Consider the following 20,826-nt stretch of genomic DNA (forward strand, 5'->3'; position numbering starts at 1 on the left):
GACAGCGTGACTCACCCTGAGGATGATACAGTATAACCATTCACCTTCCTCTATAAATCTTCCCAGGGCTATATGACAGCATTTATACATAAATCTCATGCAAATCATTCAGATATAAGAAATCATTCCCCTCTGAAGCCTTTTTAGTTACAAAACATTCAGTACACTTAATTTGTTCTTGTAAAACGTAGGGTCGATGAGTTATATAAATTACACAAATATGCCTAAGAGGCTACAATAAATAGCCCTCAATGATTAAATGCCAGAGTCTACAGAATACACAGTGCCTATTAAAAGTATTCAACCCCTTGGATCTTCAGTCGGGAGATTGAACCGAGTCACTCATTAAAGAGAGATACCATGTCTGCATTTGTAGCAAACAGACAATTATGCACGATATTTGTTGTCCTGTGAGCAGCTGTTTTTAACACCCTCGGGCAAAAACCTCTCACATTCATTAAGGCCTAAGGTCTTCATCTTTGATCAAATTTTTGCAAATTGTAGAAACAAAATTAGACGAGAAATACTTCCTCAGTTTTGAAAAGCATGCCGTCCATATCAGTGTCTTGGTGTCTTGGTGGCCTCTCTCACTAGTCTCCATCTTCACTCAGTTTGTGAGGATGGCCTGATTTTAGCAGATTTCCAGGGGTCATATTTTTGATGATGGATTTAACCGAACTCTAGGAGATGTCCAGTGCTTTCTTTAGTGTCATAACCTTTACTCTAAGTTGCTTGGGGTGTTCCTTTGTCTTCATGGTGTAATGATAGCCAGGAATACTGATTAACCAGTGACGGGGGTAATAAAGACACAGGTATCTTTATGCTACAATTACTTGAGACACATTCACTGCACTAAGGTGATCCCCATTTCACTAATTGTGAGACTACTAGCAGCAATTGACTAGACCTGTGTTGAATAAGGTCAGTTACTTTAAAGGGGGTTAATATTCATGCAATCACTTATTTACAATTATGTATTTTTGTTTTATTGATATCAATTTGTAGAAATCTGGTTTCACGTTGAGAAAAAGGAGGGGTTTTTGTCATTCTTTCTTTTAGTCAAAAAGTCAAATTATATTTACCATGATTGATTTATAAAATCAATAAAAGGGTGAAACATCCAAGGGGATGAATACTTTACAGGCACCTTAAGAAGCGAGAGGTTATAATCTCATATCAAGAAATAACAGTTTAAAAAAGTGTAGTCAAGTTACAGTAGCTCTGCGGAAAAAACACCTGATGTTCCCTTCTTTGTGCGAGGTAAAAAACAGTGAATGGATCAATGCTGATTGGTCTCATACTGAAAAGGAAGGAGTCTTAATCTCCTCCTGCCATGCCTGTTGCAAAGAAATCCCCCAGCAACAGCCAGTCCTGAACATCAGCATCTACCCCACTTAAACGTCCAACACAATCACTGTCCACAAACATCCCACATCACTCAAACAACCCTACTGCTGCTGGTTCCTTTGTATCTGAAGTCCGGCATGCTCCACACCCTCTGTGCCCTCTCCTCCTGCTCCATCCCTCTCTCCACGTCTTCAGACACGGTTTTAAGGTCACTCAGCCCCGCTCCGTCAGACATAGCACTGGTCAGGCCCACTGTGCTACCAAACGGGTTGATCTTTATGCGGGATCTGAAGTTTATAAGGGACATGCTCATGGCGCGTTTGTTGTTCCACTGACGGGCGAGACGCTGCGCCTCCTGCTCCTCCTTCAGGTTCTCCAGGGCCTCCAGGAGGACAGAGCGAAACAGGCCAGGAACCTCCTGTACCTCGGGCTCATTGGTCTGCATAACCTCCCTGAACCTGTGCAGAACAAAATCAACAAAAATAAAGCTTAGTGTTGATTTCTGTGGAAGACTTAGAAGAAACCCCCTAAAAGATCATGACTTACTTTTATTGGGATAACAATGCTGGCTTTTCTGTCATAATGATATATTCAGTTTTTTTCAAAGGAATTAACTTATTATCCCAGGAGAACCAGTGTTTTGATCTAATGATATTGAGATTAAAAAAAGTCTGAAATATAAAAAAGGTTCAAATTCAGGTGAGTCAGGGAAATGCCATAATATGCCAGTGCAACGCATTTCTGCTTTTAGAATTTTTTTTAAAAATTAATTTCACCTTTATTTAAACAAAGTCAGGCAGTTACACTTAGCAAAAACACATTGCAAACATTACAGACATAGAAACACGTTATAAATAAAAACAGAGCAGAGAGGATTAGTCTTAGTCTGGGATTATATTCTGCATACATCCGTTTGAGAAGTACTTAAAGGAATGGTGGCTCACTTTAGCTTTGTCAGCTTTAGCTAAAGCTAACATAGCTGCACTAGCTACATAACTAGCGTTACTACAGAAGCCAAAGTAGCTAAGCTAGGGTAGCAATGTGAGCTTGCCAAACTAAGCTAAAGATAACGAAACTACATAAACAACATTGCTATGTAGCTTACATATTTGCTTTGTTAGCTTGGCTTTAGCTATGTTGGCTATGTAGCTCCGTTATCAAAAGCCAAATTAGCTTTAGCAACGTGAGCTTTAGCAAACAAAGTTCAAGCTAACATAGCTATAAAAAATGTGTAGCTTACGAAGCCGCTTTGGGATCTTAGCTTTTGTAATGTCAGCTATGTAGCTATGTTAGCAACGTAGTGCTGTTATCCATAGCTAAGTTAGCTTTTGCAAATGTTCCTAAAGGTTATTTAGCTATGAAGATAACCTAGATACTTAGCTGTAGCTCCGTAAGCTATGTTGCTTTGTTATCTACTTAGCTTATGGAGCTATGTATGCTACGCTGGCTGTGTTGGAATGTTTTGGTTTTGCAAGTCAGGTTTTTTGACTTCTAACTTTTAGTATCCTAACTTTAACCTTAACACTAAACGGAAGTATAATCTAATTTTATTTTGAAAGTTTTTGCATGTATTTCTGTTCTGAGATATTCAGTGTCTCATTTCTGAAGGCCACTCACATGTCATGTGAGTGGCCTTCAGAAATGAACAGTCTGCAGGCAGACTGTTGTGACATGTTCAGCTGGTTTATACGCTGCTCCCTCACATAGTCGCAAGACACGCTCATTATAATCTGACTGCCATTAACTGTGAGTGAGAGAGTGACTGTCAGCCCTGTGGTTGGCTGGTGACCAGTCAGGGTGTACCTTGCCTCTTGGCCCCTTGTCCAATGACAAGCTGGGACTGGCTCCAATTCCCCTACTTTGGATTATTGGTATAGATATAATGTGTATAATGATAACAATGCTAACACTGCCAGCCAGTGTCATATAAGGGTCAACACGTTCATGTGACTGTGCTGAATATTGTTACACAATACTCAGCTTCTGTCAAGTGGTTGGTCACATTAAAAGGATCAAAATACTGCAAAAACTGCTCTGACGATGGTCCATCCATGCACTGAGCTGGTTTACATGCAGGCAGTGAATTGAGGCAGGAGTCCATAATTGAGGCTACAGCCCCACCTAGTGGCAGACGGCTGCCATGCAGTTTTACATGGTATAACAAGTCTGAATTAAGGTTCTAATCAATTTCACTTATTCAATTCGATTTTACTTTGAGAAAATGTTTCAGTTTAGTTTATTCTTTATTAGTCTTAGAGTTTGTTTTGTTTTGTTTTTTCAATAAAATGGGGTACTTTTCAGGGGCAAGGCTCCAAAGGGCCAGAAAAAACATAATCTAATTCTTAAAAAAATGTATTTAAATAGATCTTAGTCCTTAATTTATGTATTCAAATGCATATTTTCAGCACAACTCAAAAACTGACTAAAAAATGACCGTTGGTTGAAGTCCACTTCAATGAAGTCAGGCCACTTTAAACTTTCCAAGCTTGGGTTGACATGACAACCAGTGTGCTGTGGTCAAAGCCTTAAACTAAGGCTGGTTGGTCTCAAATGTATTTTATTTATGTTTGTCAGCACAAAATAAAGTTTAAGGAAATTTTATGATTCAAAACGCTTGTTTTTATTTTAGTTTCAGTTATTAAAATTATCTTCACAATCAAGTTTTAGTTATTCAGTAAACTATAATAACCTTGTTCTGAATTGATAAAAAATGTCAATAATCAGTTAAACAGACCATTAATTCTGGTGCCAACTAATAAGGATGGTAAGATATTTAGTCAGATAATAGTGCACATCACTTAAAGAAAAGAAAGAAAAAACAATAAATAAGGCCCTTCTGACCCATGCAAAGAAATGATAAATTCAAGTCAAGTGAAATCAGCAGAACTTTGAATCGATTTCATTATAATCTGATTTAAAGACGTGCCTGACTAAGTAGCCTGAGGGGAAAAAAATGCACAGTTTTCAATCTTATACCTTTGGAGTCTGTATAAAATTGTGTGCAAATTTAGTTTTAACAACCTCAGAGTAGATGTAGCCCTGAGATATTTTGCCCTTCCTCTCAGGGTCCCGGACCCCCTGCTCAGAAACAAATTCATTCAGTAATCCTAAGAATATGTGGCACCATTCTAACCAATAGATTGTCAAAAAATATATAACAAATGAGCAAATACACACTGCAACACAATTGTGTTTTGAACAGTTGGGATCAGGCTGTATTGGCATTGAAGAACGTCAATGGTTTTCCAATATCATATCAATTTTGGTTCTTCACTTCTATTCAAATATGTCCTCCAGCAGATATAAATAAGGACCTTGAGACCGAAGCCACAGTATTTGTTTCCTGGTTTTTATTTTGGCCTTTAGAAAAATATCCACATCATCAAATGCTATAAAGAGCAGCCTGGATCACAGTCATTGACAATCCCCCCTTCCTCGACATGTGACCCACACCCCCTGCCATCATGCCGATTACTCCTCCTTCTCCACTAACAAGCAGAGCTGAGGCCTTAACAAGCCTTTAAATAGACATCTATTAAGGAGCCTGCTTCTAAGTAAGGGCTTCCAGTTTCCTGATGATTGGTCTACTTACTGCATGGACACACATATAATCAGCTCTGAATACAGAGATGTTTGGCTCACATTCAGAGCTAGGGTTAGTACTATTATTAATACCCTGTATCTGCTGAAACCAATTACATTCAACCATTCCTGCTTCTGAGAGCCATCTGCTTAAAATACTGCAAGTAATCTATAACTTTTCCCTTCATTTAATCATTTTCTTTAAATAATCCTAAAATATAGATCTTCTTATTCTACTCCATGGATGTTTTTATAGCATACAAAATAAACATCCTGCCAGAATGAAAGGCCTATTATCATAAAGTGCATGTTTTTTGTCACTGCACTGGCTAGGGCATCAAAAAATGAGGTTTTAATGGGTTTCAATGGGACACTTTTGGTCATAAACGGCATGAGTGTATACAAAATATGCACATAGATTATTATTAACCTTTTACAGGTTTTGATATTAAAATTTCACAATTAAAAAAAACTAACCCTCAAAAATGTATTTTTCTAGTATTAACACAATTAAAATAATCAAAAAACTAAATAAAAATGATCATGGCGGATACACCATCTATGGCAGGGCCTTCTGAACTTTTCAACCCATGACCCCAAAACAAAAATACTAGAGACTGGCAACCCCCACAGCCCCAGAGGCAGTTTAAGCATATGATGTTGCTCAAAGCTCTATGTACACGTTTACATTTTAAAGCATAGCATAGCATAGCATAGCATAGCATATGCTGGTTCAGCCCTTTACTGCACTGCATTCCAAATCATTATGCAAATGATGTTTTTCTCTGCTAATATTCGAAATAGTTGATGCAAATGACTGTCAGTATAATTTTCGAGTCATCAACCGTTAAAGCATAATTCAAATTTTATTGAACAAACCTCCCAATGATAATTTCTTTTTCAAAAATAAAAAGAATCAAAATGCTCTGTTCCAAATGATTATGCACAACAGAGTTACAAAACATTCTGTAGATTTTAAAGAACTGAAAATGTTCATTTGTTGTAGCATTAGGAAGTCATATTTACAGAAATCAAAAGCTGTTTAGGTCAAAAACATCTTCACAGGTCAAGTTACATGTTAACATAGGACCCTTCTTTGATATCACCTTCACAATTCTTCCATCCACGAACTTGTGAGTTTTTGGAGTGTTTCTGCTTGAATTTCTTTGCATGATGTCAGAATATCCCACCAGAGCTGCTGTTTGGATGTGATCTGCCTCCCACCCTCACAGATCTTTTGGGGGTTGAGGTCAGGGGAAGATGGGGGCCACACCATGAGTTTTTCCTTTTATGCCCATAGCAGCCAATGACTCAGAGGTATTCTTTACAGCATGAGATGGTGCATTGTCATGCATGAAGATAATTTTGCTATGGAAAGCACAGTTCTTTTTTTTGTGCCATGGAAGAAAGTGGTCAGGAACTATATATACTTTGCCGAGGTCATTATCACACCTCCAGGGAACCCAAAGGGACCTACCAGCTCACTCCCCATGATTCCAGCCCAAAACAAGACTCCACCATCTCCTTGCTGACGTCGCAGCCTTGTTGGGATATGGTGGCCATTCACCAACCATCCACTACTCCATCCATCTGGACCATCCAGGGTTGCACTCATCAGTCAACAAGACTGAAAATGAGTCTTCATGTATTTCTGGGCCCACTGCAACCGTTTCTGCTTATGAGCATTGGTTAGGGGTGGCCAAATAGTAGGTTTATGCATGACTGCAAGCCTCTGGAGGATCCTACACCTTGAGGTCTGTGGGACTCCAGAGGCAGAGGAAGTTTTCGTGAAATATCAAATGTTTTCACACCTTGTTCAGAGCACTGCACTATTTGACACTTTTCAGCAGCAGAGAGATCCTTATCTTTCCCGTATTGATGGAAACCTGTGGCCTGATTAACAATGTGGAACGTCCTTCTTAAGTAGTTTTCCTTTAATTGGGCTCACCTGGCAAACTAATTATCACAGGTGTGATTTTTGTTATCCAAAGAGCCCTGAGACACAATACCATCCACGAGTTTAATTAAAAAACAGAATGTTCATGACACTAAGATCCAATTTGCATAATAATTCAGAGCGCGGTGTACATCAACCTTGGTCCTGTACTGCTCCAGCCTCCCATCTGATCCCTCTGTATTGCAAGTGGTCACATCTGGACCAGTGGCTAGTCCAGAGAAGACTGGCACAGGGTTCTTTATCCAAAATGGGAATTAAGCAACAGAGGTGGGCAGAGCTAGGATAAGTCTCTACTGGGAAATGTCTAGTTTGGCCACAGGGTTACAGGGGTCACAGGCTGGGGGTTTGGGTTGCACTAGGTAGAGTTGGGTGATAGAATGCGCAACATAGCAACTATAAGTATTCAGAAGTTCTCTTGGTTTGAAAACAGTTGGAAATATCTGAGTTAATGTAAGTTCTCAATTAAAGAAATATATATGATAATGAGTTATTTTAAATAAATGTAGACTTTTCAGCTAGAAAATTTTACATATTGAACCTTTAATATTATATGTGAGGGGCAGATAGACTTCCGGTTCATATTGTGAAACGATAAACAACACTAAAGAGGTAGCATTTGAGAAAACCTGATTGTAGCTCTGTTGAGGAGAGAGCACCAGTTAATTACACCTCACAGCAAATCTGACAACTCCTCCTGCATGCTGCTAATTAGAATAACAAACACACTCAAGATGGTCCCTGTTGTGTGACTTCCGCCAAGTGTTTAGCACATTAACACCAGAGAACTGCTCATCCAAAAACTACCAAACTCTAACAAGACGCCTGAGACCTCGGCAGCTGTGTGTGAGCAGATGCCCAAACAAGCTCGGGACGTATGTGGTGCAGATTAAAGGACAGATACACGAACGATTTATAGTCATGTGCTGCAGGATGGAGGGGGTTGGCCGGGTTAGCCTGAGGAAACGTCTTCCTCTTTCTGCCAAAGACGATGCTTAGAGCTTTGTCGTCTGCCAGCAACACCTCGACAAATCAGGGCACCTTGGGCATGTGCCTAAGAGCAATTAGCTTGACCTAAGCCCTACACCCTTTCCACTTTGTGCTCTAATAACAGGTGAGTCAGGTTTGGTACCAGACAGGAAGTTTCTAAATGCTTTAGGTTATGCTTCAAATGCCACGTTTTTGCTGAAAAAGAAAGCCACAGCACTGGAGTCCATGCGGTCAGTTTCTTGGGCTATACTGACTGACACCCAGAAACTATATAAAATAGACTTTGCAGCCCCAAGCAAGGGAGGTTTCTGGACTTTTTTTTGCCACAGGTGACCCAATTGGAGTGTTCAAACTATAGTTCAATCAGGACCACTTTTGTCAGAAAACACATGATTTGTGGTTATACATTTTTCTCTTTATTAGCAGTTATCAATTTGCTCTCATTGCTGTTATTTATATTACGCAGTGTGGCTGTTCGGGGATCCCCCTGCCCTTCTACAAGCCTATGTGGAAAGCTTAAAGCAGAAACAGCTCTCATTCCTGCTCTTCCAGTGCCTAAGAGAGAGCACGAGGTAGGGAGGGAAGCAGCAATAAACCAAGATCCGAGTAGGCAACAGAATGACATTGATTAAGTCTCATATAGCATACAGGAGGAGGTGGGGTAGAGGAGGGTTGCAAAAAGCAGCCTGCAGAGGAGGCAGCAAAGCATAGCCTGGCTAGAGCAGATTGAATATTTTAGAATGAGTACAGTTATCCTACAATGTACTTCGGGCAAATCTGATCGTCAGCTGATGCGGGCTTGCATGAGATCAGCTGACATGATCAAACGCTATACACTCTATTCATAGCTCAATGAGGCCCTTTAATGAAATGGTTTTCCTGTCCTGGTATACAAGCCCCAGGAAAGTACTGATTTATTGATGGAAGTGTGTCTAACTCTGCTACTATAGGTGACCAAATACCCAACCCCCTTCAGCTGGTTGCTACTACACCCTCTTGCTGTTAACCTATTAGGACACATATAACAATATTTAAATGCCATTTAACATTTCCCTTTTCATCTTTGGTCATCAATACTGAAACTACGTTAGCTATGTTAGCTACCCATACGTAGCCAACACAGCTTAAGCTAATAAAGCTATGCTACTTTAAAAAAACAATGCTACATGAGCAATGTTAGCCTATGCTATGTTTACTAAAGCTAATCTAGCATCAGTACATGCAGCATAAGCTACATAGCTACATTACCTACAGAGAAAATTTAGCTATGATAGATTTAGCTACCTTTGCTTAAGCTCACATTGCCCAAGTTTAAGCTAACATAACTATTGGCTTACACCTGACAGAGGTGGCATGTCAGAGTAGTGCTCTGCAAGAGGAAGCGTCTGAGCTTGCAGGCAGCCAGAACCCTCTCACTTTTCCTGCATGTTACTGTGCTGACTACTTATGCAGGGGTACCATTTGTATCACAAAGATGTTATATGTCCTTGTGTGTTTTTATAATTTGAAAAAATAAATACAACAAGCTGTAACATTTTAAAAAGCAAGAAAGCTACTAGCAGTCTGTTAGAAGTCCAAATAGTTGTTTTGAACACAAGGCTGACAAGGAAACCGGCTGATCACAGTTTAGGATACTTGGGTCGGCTGTTTTTGTCACTGTGCTTCAAGCGCTCTTGGTTGAAAACCTTTGGAACAACTTTGGGAACAGTGCTGAGCTCCTCAGTGTTGTTTCACCCTCACCTGCCAATCAAAATAAAGAAGGGGCAAGACCTCCGACAACAGCGGAAGAGAAACAGCTCTGATTCATCTTTCTTCATTTTTTTTTCCAAGTGTAGTTTTCAGGTCTGCAGCTGCTGCCTGTGTCAGGATAGGATTCCTTTGTGTTGTCTGCATGCCTTCTGTGTGAAATTTCATTGATATACAGAAATATGAAGCACATCGAGGTGTTTTAAAACAATGTTACAGATTCTACCAAGGAAAGAGATATTCATATTGTTTAACGTAGCAACAACACGTGTTGATGAGAAGTGCTCTAAAAATAAGGCCCTGAGTGTTGCCAGGGCATACAAAGCCAGCTACAGACACACAGCCTAAAAGAGCCACACACTGACAACATTTGCTTTCATGTTTGACACAGAAAAATTAGTTTGTTTGATTGGTGACTTCTTCAGTCTAATATTAAAACACTCTTCTCTGAGTCAGTACTCAAATACTAGCTACAATTTATGTGTCACAGCAGATACTCATCTACAGGTATTGGTGCATGCTTCATTGTTTGCCACTGATGTCCAATGTAAGCCCATACCCAGACATCTGTTCATTTTAAGATAAAATGCTATTAAGTTGCTGTCTTTGATGCCCTTTTAGTGGAGAAAACATGAAGCAGAACCCTCGGGGATGCCCTTTAAATGGGGAAAAAGCTTTGATGTGCTCCACATAGTCTTAATGCACTAGAAAATATTATGCAGTGAACTAATGGGTGCCTAGAAGGTGCACTGGAATTCTTTTTAAGCAGCTTTCCATTGGCAAAACCTCCTGAAAACATAGACTGTCTCATAATAGATGAATTCCAGCTACCTGTTTCTGAAAAGCTCTCTGTCTTTATGCCCACTGCACCGGCCAGAGTCAACATGTTTTTAGGTTGTCAGGGCCAATCTTCTGAAAGAAGATGTCATGGAAGCTTTGAAGGATGTTAATCACTCTTAAGTAAAGATAACCTGATCAGATGAACATGAAGTCATTGAGTTCAACAAATCACACTGCCACAAATACCAACAAATTCCTTCTTCTTGGCCCAACACTGTACTTATATTATGTACTACTGTATATATATATAGCATATTGCAAATGCTAAGACCTGCCAGGAAGTCGTTCTAGTTTTATAACAAAGTTGTGTTAGTTATTCTGAGTGACATTATATAACTAAGTAAACACTATGTGCCCCACTGCTTGGAGGATTTGCCATTTTCATGGATTTTTTATCCCCCTAAATGAGAAAGGCAAAGCCCGCTTCTTTCTACGTGTTCAGTTTCTGTTTTCTTACTTGAGTATGACGAGCCCACAACATGGCGGCGGCACCTTGGAGCAGAGGTCCTCCAGGCCAAGCTTCTCCCCGGTGCTGACGCTGAAGGATGAGCGTGGTGTGCTGGCCAGCCAGCTGTAGTCCACCCCAGTCTTGAGACGGCGGTACTCGCTCTCCCTCTCCCTCTGCTGTCGCTCTGCCTCCTTTAGCTGCCAGCTGAACTCCAGCATCAGGGTGTCAGTGACCACATCAGCGGGGTCTCTGCGGGGACTCCGGTGATGCGTCTCGTTCCAGTTGAACCAGGAGGCCATGGCGCTGTCCTTCTTCACAGCCCCCTGATGAGGACAATTCAGACAGTGAAATGAGGAGATGTGGCCTGGAGTTTGTCCTGATTAATTGATTTCAAACGAGTCTGAACAAAAAACAATGCAGACAATTTCATTCATAGTCTCTTTAGGGTATGTGTTTTTTTTTTCTAAAACTGCCCTCTTTCTGTAGAGGACCAAATATTCTCTAAGCTGTTTCTAATCAGGTTAAAGCAACCCTGCATATTAAGACATTTTATTTAATTTTAACCCCCTTGGATGTTTGACCGTTATGTTGATATTATAAATCAATCATGGTCGATATAACTTGGCTTTTTGACAAAAAAAAATGAAAAGAAACTCTTTAATGTTAAAGTGAAAACAGATTTCTACAAAGTAATGCCAATGAAACAAAAATACGTGAGGTAAAATAAGTGATATCATAGATATTAACCCCATTTAATGTGACTGACCTAATTCAATAGAGGTCCAATCAGTGAAATTGAGATTGTAGTATAAAGAGTGTCTGAAGGGTCCATTCACTGGTTAATCAGTATTCCTGGCTACCATTACACCTTGAAGACAAAAGAACACAAGCAACTCAGAGAACTGGTCAATGGGCCCCCAAGAGCGAGGAAGTGAATGCTCACAAGCAGTTCAGAAGCAAACTATAGCGAAATCAGCCAGGCTGTGAAGGGGATGAGGTGCTAAGAGTAAAGGTCAGGAAGAAACGGTGTCCCACCTCAGATTCAATAGTTTAAGTCGATGTTTTACATCGGGGGATTCGTATAACGCTGTTTTGGCTGTTTCTCAATTCTGTTAATTAAAACGAATATTTACATAATGTTCCTGAACGCACCACACAAACACCGTCTTTGCACCGGAGAAGTGCTACAAACATACCAAACACGAACTAGAGTCCCGTTAAAGTCGCGGTTTTCTTAAGTTTCTGTTACCAAATGACTCCACGCAGAGTTTAGTCTCTTCTTAGCGGGAAGCTGAGCTGTGTAGAGTCTAACTGTTTTTGTGCGGACCGGGAGAAAGGACATAAAGAGGAAGTTAGCAGGCTCGTCATTATGCCCCCATGCACACAGCATCTGCAGACCACAGGGATACATAAACACGATCACAGGTAAGACACGGTTTCATGAATATATCCAGATTAACACAATTATAGAGTAATGACGTGACTTTATAGATCTGTAGCATGTTATTTTTGCGTTTAATTAAGAAAACGACGCTTGCATCAAGTCATAATATCTGACTATAGGAGGGGATTTCATGTTAATGTAGATCATTAAAGGAGCTATAAAGTAAATGTTTATTATGTAAAACTAGCTGACTGTTACTGTGTAGGGTTTATGGATGAGGTTAAAAGCATGTAAAATTAATGAACTGCTAGCCTTCTGTATTGTGTTTTATGGCTCTAAATCCTTCTAAAATGTGATGTTGAGAGAGGAGGATGTGTTCTTAAAGGAGGGTGTAGGGCATCAACTTACGTAAATGTAAGTCATTACCATTAACACATTAAAAAGATTGATTTTATTGTTTTAGTTTGGATGCATGCTGATGAGGTGGGTCTCCAAAAGAATGACTGACAGATAAGACAAAGAAGAAGAAGTCCACCTCCTTCACAAGTGTCCACTCCTACAGACTTCAGGACCTCAAGGGGCTCCAACCATCTCCTAACAGACAGTCCAGTAAAAATAAGGGAGACAGGCAACTTTCTTCATCTGTGTGCATAAAGGTAAAACCCAGAACATCCCAGCAGAGACAGAGGAGTGGAGGGCTTCCCGATCTCCCAGAGACAATCACAGTCCTTTCCAGATCCACAGCAGTCCAGCTCACAGCTCAGTTTACTGCATGCATGCCAGTGGGCCCAGAGTGTGATTTAATAGTCATTGCCATTATGTACAGGGATGATCATCAATGGACTAAATAGATAGTTCATACACACTGGTCAAATACATGAGTCTAGTGTAACTCGTATAAAGAATCAACAGAGGCTTAGGGTTTAACTAAAGTAATGTACGTGACATTATATGTGTGAATTTCTCTCAATATCTACAATTTGATTTGAAATAAAATGAACAAAATCTTAAGTTCTATTACCTCATTTTTGTCCACTGGGGTAAAGATTAGTTGTATATGTATTTGATTATCCAGCATTGACTGCATCAGTAACGGTGATCAGCGGTTGGGGGGCCCCCAGTCAAACTTTGCTTAGGGCCCCAAGTAAGCTTGGGCCGGCCCTGGTAGAGGGTAAATGAATGCAGCAAACTATAGGCAAACCCTCGAGGACAATCTTATTCAGTCCGCAAGAGAACTGCAGCTTGGGAGAAGATGAATTTTTTAGCAAGACAATGACCCGAAGCATACGGTGAAAACTACTCAGAAATTATTTAAAAACAAATAGGTGAATGTTCTGGCGTGGCCGATACAAAGCCCAGACCTCAATCCAATAGAGAATTTGTGGCTGGACTTGAAAAGGGCTGTTTATGCCTGATCGCTTGAGCAGTTTTGCAAAGAAGAATGGAAGAAGAATGGAGTAAAATTTCAGTGTCAAGATGTGCATGCCTGACTCAGACCTATCCACAGAGACTCAGTTCTGTGATTGAAGCCAAAGATGCAGATACTAAATTCTGACTGAAAGGGGGTGTATGTTTTTGCAGTCGCTTATTTTATACTGCAGATTTGTATCTAATTGACATTATTTTGTAGAAATCTATTTTAACTGTCATTTAAGGTTTTTTATGTCCTTTTTTGTCAAAAAAGCAAAATTATATTGACCACAATTGATTTATAAAATCAATAAAAGGATAAAACACCCAAAGGGGTTGAATACTTTTTATTGGTACTGTATATTCGTAACATTGTCAAAATGCACCTCAGGATTGCTTGTTATAATTACACAAAATTACCTGGCATTTGTCTGTTATGTATCAGCCTGAGACTGAGAGAAACTCCTTAATCCATGATGCACTGTGTTGTTGTCTGCAGCCCCTCCTTCCTTTGTTTTCTTCTTCGTTGGTCATTGGTATATATTCTTTTTGCCCCTTCCCCTCTTGAATGAATCCCTGTGGGAGAGGTGGGCGTCCATTGTTTTGTCCAAGTTTATATCTATTTCCATCCTTACGTTAAATATCATATCTTGACCATATTTTTAATCCTTACAACGTCTTTTCATATTTTTCCACCTGTTGACATGCTTATATGCTTTAAATTTCTTGTATAATTACTTTTGTGGAAGTCATGGATGTTCGTTTGCACGGCAAGTTGAGCTAGCTTATGTGTACATCGTATGCAGCTAACTTGTGTGCATGTCATGTTAAGCTAATGTGATGTACAGTATTTTTATTTTGTGTAGGATCTGGAGCGGGTTGTGGAATTTATGGGAGTTTTTGTCTCTTGTTATCTCTGCCAGATTTAAAGTAGTCAAAGAGAGAATTCCAGTGTCGCAGTCTCCTTCACATCAACATAAACACTATGCAGATAATTCCACCGGTGACATATTTAAGGACAGTCTGACTTGATAGAATCCTTTGAGGATGATCTAACATCATTTCACTTTCACTTCGTTTGAAGTCTTTTCAATCAAACGCTGAATCTGCAGATATTTCCAGTCCCCACATCCCTGCTTCCCCTCCCCCCAGGCTCTTTGTTCTGCAGGTGTCGCATTCAATTGAATAGTCGGCCTTTTTGTTTTACATTTCTTTTGCTGATGAAAGGAAAAAAAACAACAGAGGATGCCACTGATGCAGGTTTTCAATGTCATTATTTACAAATGTAAAATAATAGTTTTATTACCACGATGAGCTCAGTAGATGCTACACAAAAAAACTGCAAAAGCAATTGGCCTCAATAATATGAATTTGACAGGAAATAGAGTCAAAATTAAGGGAGTGAAGGAACGATATAGTTCAAAGCCGCTAATGATGAGAGAAGAAGAGGGAAGTTCTTATTGTTTAATCATGAGCACTGAACAAAACTGAGTCAAGTGAGGCCTGCAGGTCTTTAGATGTTCCAGGTTCTTTTGTGACCTCCTGGATGAGTTGTCAATGTGCTCTTGGAGTAATTTTGGTTGACCAGCCGCTCCTGGGAAGTTTCACCCCCATTCCAAGTTCTCTGCATTTGTGGATAATGGCTCTCATTGTAGTTCACTGTGTTGCTTTTTGAGATCGTTTAGCCTACTTGACTTCTTCAGACAGGTTCTATTGAAGTGATTTCTTGGTTCAACAGGTCTGGCAGTAATCAGGCCTGGGTTAGGCAATGGAAACTGAACTCAGCTTAGGTCACGGTCCAGGTCCAGGTAGGTTTGGTTGGCTTTTTTTCCATTAACTAATTAAATCATTATTTAAAACGCCGCTGTGTATTTACTCAGGTTATATTTGTTGTCTAATAATAAATTTGGTTTGATGATCTGAAACATCAAAGTTTAACACGTGCAAAATTAAGAAATCAGGAAGGGGGCAAATACTTATTCACAGCTTTGCAACTTCTGAGTGTCCACTGAGATGTGACACTAAGCAGCAGTGGTGCACTCATTTTATATCACTTTGAGTGCAAGGAGATGTTGCAGCAGCTTAATTAAAGTGTGCTGAAATGGACATTAAATAATGCGAGAAAAAGCGATTAAAAGATCAATGCACTAATCATGGACCTTAGTCAATCATAATTAATGCATTAATGCTGACAGTCCAACTGTTTATTAAATTTGTCTCCTGGAGGGCTGTTTTTGTTCAGAATACTCCTAAGAAAACCCTGCAGAGGTTGGTGGAGCTGAGCAGAGCATACTTCTCATCTTTTGTTATTGTTTGGTCATAAGCCCCCTGATGGCAAAATTTACATCTGTGCATCCAAGGCTGCCCAAAAGGTGGAAAAACAATAGAGCTCTCTGGGGCCCAGCCAAACTGGGGGCCCATGGAGGTCTGCAAGATCATAATCCACTGTATATTAAAGCTGTGATAACAGAGTTCAATTTAACCTGAAAAATAACCACTCTAATCAAAGCAAAAAAACAAAATAAGAGTTCTATTTATTGACATTGTAGTCCAAGTACAGCCTTTTTAAACATGTAAAGCCATTTCCTTTACACAGAATTAACTTTGTATTGGTAATGTTAATATTAACAATGTGGATGGTCATTCTAAACTTCACTAAACTATATAGCTAGGCCATATTGTGCACAAATTTCAGGATGCTAGAAAATAAAGCCAACAAAACGGAGACATCTTGAATAGAAAATAAGGTAATAATTATGAAACAAGTCAAAAAGCAGCAAAAATGGTTTAGGAGTGGAAAAAAGAAGTGGCAAAAAATAGATGAAAAAGAAAAACATGTTAAAAAAAAAGTGGTAAAAAACTGGGGGGGGGGGGGTCAAAAAGAAAAAAAATTGGGTGTTAGGCGAAAAACAGTGGCAGTGGCAAACAGCAAGAATGGGTTAAAAGTGGCAAAGCATTGTCAGAAAGTGGCAAAAGGGATAAAAGCCAAATAGACATGCCAAAAATGGGCATCAGGTGGCAAAACAGTGGCAGAAATGGGCAAAATATGGCAAAATAAAGGAATAAAGTTCCAAATTCAAGTGGCAAAAAGTGACAAAAATAGGCAATATATGGTAAAAAATAGGATAAAAGTGCCAAATAGATGTGGCAAGGCAGTAGCAGTAATGGTAAAAAATATGCAAAATATGGCAAAAACAGGATAAAAATGCCACACAGAAGTAGTAAAACTGTGGCAAAAATGGGCAGAAAATATGGAGATAATGGGTCAAAAAGTGGCACAACTGATTAATTCCAACATCAAAACCTAATTATAGTTTGACACACTTTTAAGCTGGAGAGTGCCCATTCTATTGGTTTTTCAGGCCTTTGTACATCTATACTTTGGTCTTCTTTATACATTTGACTCATATTCTAATTTTAATTTTAAAGTTTGTTGGCTTGAAAATATTACATCATCACATCATATTGAAATATAAAATTATTGCACACATAGATAAACTAACAATGATTTACAGGTCACCGTGACAAATTGTTTTTACAGTGTCACAGTGTCCCGAGTTCTTAGATGTCATCATAACTGCCTGTCCTCTTTATAACAGTTCCTGGTCCAGGTCTGGTTTGTGCTCTATAAAACTCCTCTACATGGTATTCAGGCTGTTTAATGAGGTGCTAAGGTCAGATTATCAACATGTGCTGTGGAAAGCTTACACAACAAGGCAACAGAGTGAGATTAGTTTCAGCCCTGCTCTTACCTCTGGACCCGCCAGTTTTCAACTGAACTAACCTTTCATAACAAAAGCAAACAGATAAAGCTGATACAAAAACTCCCTGAATCTCTGACTTCAGATGACTCCTGGCAGTCTAAAAAAAGACAATCAATTACGTCACAAACAGAGCAAGCATGTTAGCTGGTGTCAGACTGGTTGTTGCTGAAAACATGGAGTTCACTGCATATGTCTTACATAAATTAGACCAAGGGTGTCAAATACAGCCAGTGGTCTATTCTTGATAGGCGTACTGGAAATTAGAAAAAATAGATAAAATATGGCCCACATTATAACATGAAGCTTGTGCTGTGTGCCTGTATTGTACTTCTTACATCTTGTTTCTACATATGTGTGGTTACCAAGGTCAGTCAGCAGGAAGTCCATTCATCCCTATGGAAATCTATGTGATCTCTGTGGTTGGATTCTTCCTTTTCTTTTTTCTCTTCTTTTTGATAGGGTAAGGAAGATTATCCTTTATGCCTTATCTTATGTTTTTTCTATATACTGTTGGTATATTGATATGTTGTATACATTGCAAAACTGAAATAAAATAGTCAAAAAAAAAAAAAAGAAATGAGAGAGGAGAAAGGAGGACAGGCAAACAAAAACAACATGTAGACACTGTCGGACTGAAGTGGAGGACTACAAGTGATACAAGGAGCCAAACTGCTAGTCATCAACCTGAAAAGATTTGTGAAGATGAGGAGAATGAAGGCAGGCCAAAAGACTCTTAAGAAAGCGTTCAAAATCCCACTTCCGCACTCCAGCTTGAGAATCAAAAGATCACAAGGTGTATCAGTGAATATATCAGCAAAGACCTACAGCTGTTTTCAGTGGTGGACAACAAAGGTTTTGGAAGGTTATAAAACATGCTAGAGCCTGGACTTGCTACAGAAGTATTATCATAATGTGAGATTCTGATGCTGTTACATTCCTTCAACTTTCGACTTGTTCATTGAGCTTTGTGAAAGTTTTAAAGTAAAATGAGACACTGAGGAGCAGTGGTGGACTTATTCTACATATCTGTGGCCACAGGAAGATGTTGAAGTAGTTAACTAACAGCCCCAATGAAAAGCTGTTCATTCTACTCTAAATTTAAGCTGTAAAACAAGCTCTAAATTTTAAACCAAGAATCAGATTTTTACTTTGAATATACATTTCACGCAGACCTGGCTGGGCTGCTGAAAAACCAGAGGAGTGGACCCTCCCCAGTTGTAATTTATTGATGATATCAGATGCATGTGTATTGGATCAGTGGCATTGGTGTCAGCATCCTGGTTAACAGTTGCTTCATTTTGGGACTAAAAAAAGTGACAAGTTATTACTGGACTCTGATGTTAAAGTTACGAATTGGTGACACTTTTTAACCCATTTCAGTCAGTCATCTCTCAATGTAGTTTGTTCAAACATTTATTTTGACAAAAGAACATGTTTGGCATTAGGCTCTGACTTAATCACTCCTCACAGATTTATTTTACATGCAGATTTTGAGGAGTGATGAGATAACAGCTTTAACCAGAGCCAACAGGTGGATGCTGGGGTGGAGGTGGGTTAAAGCGAGAGCACAGTGCTGATCCAGGGCAGAGCAGGCAACTGCAGAGCGGAGGAAGAGACCGGAAATCTAGCAGGATAAATTGACCACTAAATTAGGAGTATGTGAGTCATGTGATTTGATTAAGATGCATGTCAGGTGTGAATCATTTGGCTCAAGATTACCGACTGAACTCACTCGCGAGCTTCGTTACATTTTCATCACTGTTGTCGACATTTTTTCTCACAGTCTTCCCAAATATGACCCAACTTTTCATCTTTTAGCCAAAGTTTGCCATTTTTAACTGCTTTTCACCATTTTACCACCATTTTGTGCTCCTTTTACCCAGTTTTGCCACTTTAACCCATTTTTGCCACTCCAACATTTTTCACAGTTTATTTTCCTGCCATTTTTCACCCGTTTTCACCTTTTTTTCTAAGAGTATTTTCCAAATGGTCTAGTTGATGTGCCCATCCACAATGGTAACATTAGCAAAAAAAAAAAGAAAAAAGAAAAGGTCAATTCTGTTTTTAGAAAAGGAGTTTAAATTTTGAAAAAGGCTATTTTGTACTACAGCGTAAATAAATAAAATTCATTTTGTTTTTTGATAGGAGTGTTTATTAATGACCTCCCCCCTTTACCCCCTTGTTTTTGTCTCACATGTTCTCAAGCTTTAGCCCCATCCAAAGTTTGACAACTGCTAAACTTTAAATCTTAGCAAGAATATTTGTCTTGAGTTTTTAATGCAAAGATTTCTCATTAAAGTTATCATAAGCAAAAATTCTCTACTCTAAACATCTTCTTTTAAGATATAAAAGAAAAAAAAAATGTTTGAGTTGCTTTTGTGGAGTAAAAATATCGGCCAAAGTAGAAGAAAATGTTCCTTGAGTGTCTTGAAATGGGTTTCCACCTGAAATGGTTCACGTGTCTCATTTCAAGACACTTGAACAAAATCTGCTTAGTGATGTGATAGAAACAAACGGCACTATCTCCTGTATATATCATTATGCATGTATTTGTTTCACATAATGTAATATATTCATACACATAGAGAGAACTCAAAACACCTGGGTTGGGTGAGGAGAGGGAGCTCAGAGCACATGCGCTGCATTGAAAGACTTCTAAATGGTAAAAAAAAGACTGACTTGTTTGTAATGTCTTGAAACATGTTGTTTATCTGGACTTGGTGGGTAGTTGTAATGGCTTGTAAGTCTTTTAGTGTTACATTTCTGAAGAATAACAGAGAATAAATCACTAGAAAAAAGCCCCATTTCCTGCTGATTTGAACTTTCTGACTCTCCAAAGAACACCCCTGCTGTTTGGTTTCACCACAAACAGTTTTCATGCCTGGACTGCCGGCTACTTTAAACAGATTAAACCATGTTTGCCAATGGCAGAATTAAAAGGGGCATTTTCTTACCTCTTCTTCCTTCTCTCTCCTTCTTGTTCTGTTTAAGTTTTCTTGGACTCAAAATGAATTAAATCAATGATGTAAGAACAAAGGAAGTCCTTGGATGTCACACAGCTTGACGGATGCTGGGGAGACAAGGCTGGCTGTAAAAATAAGACGAGAAGAAGAGAAATGGACTCTGTCTCTCCTCTACCGTCCTCCTCACAGCCCCACAGTGTTATCTCCACCTCTCTCTCTCTCTCTCCCTCCCTCCCTCTTCCCAGGAGCCTCTCTGGCCTGCCTTTACTTGCAGCAGGAGGTTGGGGGCACCATCTCCAACAGGAGCGGTCGGTTCACACACACCCCCTCCCCTCCCAGGTGCTTATGCAGCTTTTTACGATTCGCCGTTGCCATAGTGATGCTCCTAAGCCTATTTG

General features: G+C 39.4%; 1 protein-coding gene across 1 annotated transcript; it reads right to left on the minus strand.

The window, feature by feature from the left end:
* Nucleotides 1-945: 945 nt before the first annotated feature.
* rd3 (retinal degeneration 3, GUCY2D regulator) lies at nucleotides 946-20,541 on the minus strand. Its single transcript, XM_041805809.1, has 3 exons — nucleotides 20,420-20,541; nucleotides 10,917-11,230; nucleotides 946-1,805 (listed from the first exon to the last, which is right to left on the minus strand). Exons 2-3 carry the CDS (start codon nucleotides 11,204-11,206, stop codon nucleotides 1,439-1,441), a joined length of 657 nt encoding a protein of 218 aa, XP_041661743.1. The 5' UTR covers nucleotides 11,207-11,230; nucleotides 20,420-20,541; the 3' UTR covers nucleotides 946-1,438.
* Between the last annotated feature and the right edge of the window lie 285 nt (nucleotides 20,542-20,826).

This window comes from Cheilinus undulatus, linkage group 14, assembly GCF_018320785.1.
Source record: "Cheilinus undulatus linkage group 14, ASM1832078v1, whole genome shotgun sequence".
Lineage (NCBI taxonomy): Eukaryota > Metazoa > Chordata > Actinopteri > Labriformes > Labridae > Cheilinus > Cheilinus undulatus.

Coding starts and splice junctions, on each gene's coding strand:
- rd3 (XM_041805809.1), bottom strand. CDS start 11,206: ATGGCCTCCTGGTTCAACTGGAACGAGACGCATCACCGGAGTCCCCGC. Junction 1,806..10,916: donor TGTGGGCTCGTCATACTCAA/GTAAGAAAACAG, acceptor TGTTCTGCACAG/GTTCAGGGAGGTTATGCAGA.